Raw genomic sequence first — 5,000 nt, forward strand, 5'->3', positions numbered from 1 at the left:
GGCCACGTTCGGATGGTGCTTTTTACGTGCCGAAAGGAAATAACAGAAAGTAACAACCATACCCTTACCTACGCGTAGAGCGGGTAACCCTAAGCTAGTCTCTACATTATAATTCTGAAATGCGAAAAGTTTGTTTGGTTGTCTGATTTTGGCATTGAGAACGGGTTAAATGCCACTAGATCCCGTTGGATTGACTCCAAAATTTACAGGGTCATGTAAAATGAGGGAAAGATTCGAGTGGTCTAGGTTAGAAATCCCCACCTTAAAAGGTGTCGTTGCTAGGGCCAAAAATGCACTTTGACAAGTGTACTCTCATTCTTTTATGTATCTGTCTTCCTCCATCACTCACTCTCTTTCCTCCCTTCCTTTCAAATTCTATCTATAACGTCGTTTCACAGCGTCTATTATCTTTCCCTTGCAGCCATCACATTCTATTGTGTGCCTGTCTTCTTCCATCTCTCTCTCTCTTTCTTCCTTTCCTTTCACGTTCTCTCTATAACGTCATTTGATAGCGTCTACTATATTTCCTTCACAAGCACTGTCACTCTCTCTCTCTCTCTCTCTCTCTCTCTCTCTCTCTCTTTCTCTCTCTCTCTACGTTTCCTACATTCATAAAGTGAATTATCATCGCCACCACCACCACACAATCATGAGAATCTTTCTCTTAAAACAAATCATCTTTAGGTTTCAAAATATTTCATTTTTCAGTCCTCACTTTCATATATCGCCTTTTCTTCCTCGATCTCTCTCTTTTCCGCTTCTCTCCATTTTCTCTCACTCTATAACGACGTTTGGCACCTCCGCCGTCTCTCTTTCCTCTCCAACGCGTCTCTCAATGACAGCCGCAAAAGTTTAAATATTCCTACCACAGGTCTTTCAGAAAGGTAACAGATATTATTTATTTTTGCGTGGATAAAAAGAATTTATTTGTGTGCTCAAGCCGACCGTCGTTAATAAAAATTTTCTGTAAATTTGAAAATTTTCCAGTTTTGAAATATTTACATCTTAACTATTTTATTCGTTTTCTCATTCTAAACCAAATCAACTTTAGGTTTCCAAGTATTTCATTTCTCAAATTTGCTTTTCGATATGTCTATGCGTAAGCGCTCCAACTTATCAAACCACCGAGCTAGAGTGAGGAAATTGCAAAATAGGGAGGCACATGCTCGGGTAATTTTTTGATTACTAAATAGACTTTTGACCCAAAAGAAAAATATTTCTAATAGGGGCTATTCGCTTGCCTTCTGGTGATAAGTTTCCGTTTTTAAAATATATTGTTTAACATTTTACTTTACTGAAAAAATTAAAATCATTAACATAATCCCTCATTCGCTATCTTTTCTCCATTTTTCTAAACTATACTTAAAGCACATTTTTCCATGCTTTAACTGTCAATTTCAAAAAATAAGTATTCATATTTTATAAATTAAATGTAAATGAGCTCTTCGTTCTTAATGCTACATTAATACATTGGTCCAACAACCAAAACATCACCCGCGCGTAGAGCGGGTCACCTTAAGCTAGAATCATTCATTATATTAGAAGGAAAATAAAAACCAAGGCAGAACGAGAATCTCAAGTCATTTACAATAATTTAATTAAGGTAAGATGAATTTGAAGTCTTTCAGCCGTTTCTGGGTTAACCCAAGTGGTTGGTAACCATGTCCGTGCACTGGGTAATCTGTCAAGGTATGGATATTTTAGACAGGGAAAATTTATAGTTCACAAGGAATAAAATTCACAGTTTATAAGGAATAAGTTTGTGTATAGCAAAGCATATGTATTTGTAAGCATGCGTATCTGTGTATGTGTAAGTGAAAGTATGCTTGTGCTTAAGCACGCATACACACGACGGTATGTATATGTATCAATTCAAACTTGTGTATGTATACTGGCCTCTATAGATGCCAATAACATCGCTACAAGTTTCCCCCCCCACCCCTCTTTCGTTCCTTTTTCTCTCTTTCCCTTTCTTTCGTTCCCCCTCCTTGCTCAGTATATGAGAATTGCTACATAGATGAATTTTAGCTTGCGTGCGAGACGGTTTGCGTGAATATATGTACACATGCTTTTATGTGTATAATTTAGATTCATATTCATACGTCTGTATATGTATGTATGGCGTTTACGCGCATCCTTTTGTGTATGTTGATATATATATGTGGATTTTAATATAAATATGTATTGCAGTATTTATAACAGGTTTAATTTCTATGCATTAATTGTACTGTCTTCATTAACGGCAATAGGTTTTTTCCTCGGTTTTTTTCCTCGGATTTTATAATTTTTATAATTTTTATAAGTTTTTATATATATATACCTATATTTTTGACCTTTTTGTTTATCGCTCGAAGATTGACCGTTTTTTCTAAAGGGCCAATCAAACAAGTCCATTTCTTTTTAAAGGTGTAGCGTTTGTAAGAGTATAGATTGAATTAATATATATTGTTCCATTCTAGCAAAAACTGTCTGATGAACGGCAACGAGAAACTCAGAGTAACAGATTTTGTTGAATTTTCTGCTGCTTAAAATAAAGTATATATATATATATATATATAAATGGATACACAAACACATACATACATAATACATACATACATATCTACTTATATACATACATACATATGTATATACACATGCAAAACTGACGCATATACATGCACACAAACAAACATACAAATGAATTTAGCTCCAATGACGGACACAGTCAATGACTATTGAAAAAATAAGTAAGTAAATGAGTGGAAACCTAACCGGTGACTGTGTTAATTAACAAGGCATTTAAACAGAATGAATCTCTCCAGACACAATATATATATATATATATATAATATATAATATATAATATATATATAATATATATATATATATAATATATATTTTTGAGGGTACTACTATTCGTAGATACCAACACGCTAAGAGGGACCAATTTTGTTTATTTTTTAGTATTTTGACCGCATTGTCCTCTTATCGTGTTGGTATCTACGAATAGTAGTACCCTCAATATAATATAAATGAATATTTTCAAAGAGGAAGAATTTACGGATTTTTTCTCTTACGAGGTTTTTCACGCTGACTACCGATAATTTCTTTTAAAGATTTTATTCTCAATTGTTAATATATATATAATATAATATATATATATATATATATATATATTATTACTCTCTTTTGCTTGTTTCAGTCATTTGAATGCGGCCATGCTGGAGCACCGCCTTTTTAATCGTGCAACTCGACCCTGGGACTTATTCTTATGTAAGCCCAGTACTTATTCTATTGGTCTGTTTTGCCGAACCGCTAAGTAACGGGGAAAAGATTATCTGTCAGAAGTGGGATATATATATAATCAAACGATAAGGGTGAGAAAATTGGATACTAATTTAATAGTACATCCATTTACCACCAAGTGGCTTAATAAAATATATATATATATATATATATATATTTATATATGTATGTATGTGTGTATGATCTTGAGTGGCGAATAATTTAGACTGAGCCTTGTTAGTGATAAGTATAGTGCCGGTGCTCGGCCGTTAAATGATGATAGTGGTGGATATTGTTTAATGGAGGTAGCAGTGGTGGCTGGACAGCAAAAAATGTAGTTTTTAATGATTTTGAAAATATTTTATATCACCTATCTTTTGATGCATGCGTTTAATTGTTATTAAATTTTGCTTGCTCAGTCGAAGAATACTTGTTTATAAAATAAGGACAACGATATACAATGTAAACTAAGAATAGGAAAATACAAGAAGGTTTAACATTAATCGTTTTTATAGTTTTCTTTTCCAAATAGCATATTCTGATTTGTCGAAACTTTACAAATATACTGTCCAAAAGGAGGATCAAGAGTCTTTCCGGAACCATTGACTCATGAATCCGGTTTCTCGGACTCTGTGGCATATACATCGCATCCTGGACAGGACACATCTCCGTCGCAGAAATATTCATGTTTGTTAGCTGAGTGAACAGGAACAATGTGAACTGAAGTGTTTTGCTCAAGAACACAACGCATCAGCAGTCCATCAATCAAAAACACAGCGTTGCCTTCGTAAGTGCCACACCCAAACCACTAAGCCATGCAAATCCATACCAACGTACAGCATCAGAATAATAATTGAAGATTATGTCTTCAATTTTGTTCCATAGTTTATATTGTTTACTTCTTGGCACAAAGCGAAAAATATTAGATAACTCACAAAGTACTAAGCATAAGAATGTAGCTTTCAAAAAAAGTTGTTTCTTGAGACTGCGTCTTCAATGCTACCTATGTGGATTTTTATACCATCTCAAGAATCAATCATTTCAGAAAAATATACAATTTTGTGTTACAATTTCAAAAATAATTTAGGAAATTTCACGAGCACTGATAGTAGTTATTTATGTAAGAGTGTCATCTAGAAAAAATGAAATAATTTGAGATAGTTCAATGTGATGAGTGAACAGTGCTATTGAAAACAAATGAAGAATAACCTGATTTTCTCTGCGCTAATGATATACATTTTTGTAATATATAATTGGAACTCATGCTTTAAAAAATTTTTGTAATGCATAAATTGTAATACATAATTGTAATACATAATATATTTTTTAGATTTTTGCAATACATAATTGGCATTTCTTTTCTTTTTAGGTATAAGTTTTGCTCTTGAACAGTCGTACTTCGATAAAAGAACATCGATATTAAAACATACCAAAGTGACTTATAGAAAAAAACCGAAGCATTCAAATGTTCCAGATGAGTATTATGATAAACCACGACCTTACAAACACACACTTCAAAAGACTTACAACATCAAGACAATGAACCAGATCTCTGTTCTAGGCATGAACGACTTTTACTTCTCTATATTGTTAGAAGCTTTCACACCAATTTTGGTCGTCGGGAAATACTAAGAGAAATATTCCAGGATATTCCGCATGATCCTTACTCAAAAAATATAATTGTTAGACATGTTTTCATATTTGGTAAAACAAAAAATTCTACATTAGAATCC

General features: G+C 33.2%; 1 protein-coding gene and 1 long non-coding RNA gene across 3 annotated transcripts in view; both read left to right on the plus strand.

The window, feature by feature from the left end:
• The window catches only part of LOC118764339, a 23,567-nt gene extending 18,856 nt beyond the window's left edge, over positions 1 to 4,711 (plus strand). For both annotated transcript variants that reach the window (XR_005000155.1, XR_005000154.1), the window contains exon 2: positions 4,637 to 4,711. This is a non-coding gene — a long non-coding RNA (uncharacterized LOC118764339). The remainder of the gene's footprint in view (positions 1 to 4,636) is intronic.
• A 30-nt stretch (positions 4,712 to 4,741) lies between these two features.
• LOC115214478 (beta-1,3-galactosyltransferase 1-like) overlaps positions 4,742 to 5,000 on the plus strand; it is a 1,103-nt gene continuing 844 nt past the window's right edge. The window contains exons 1-2 of the mRNA XM_029783677.2: positions 4,742 to 4,745; positions 4,789 to 5,000. The exon at positions 4,789 to 5,000 is cut by the window's right edge and continues 844 nt beyond it. Of these exons, the coding sequence (XP_029639537.2) occupies positions 4,742 to 4,745; positions 4,789 to 5,000 (216 nt within the window). The remainder of the gene's footprint in view (positions 4,746 to 4,788) is intronic.

The sequence above is a fragment of the Octopus sinensis genome, linkage group LG7 (assembly GCF_006345805.1).
Source record: "Octopus sinensis linkage group LG7, ASM634580v1, whole genome shotgun sequence".
Taxonomy (NCBI): Eukaryota; Metazoa; Mollusca; class Cephalopoda; order Octopoda; family Octopodidae; genus Octopus; species Octopus sinensis.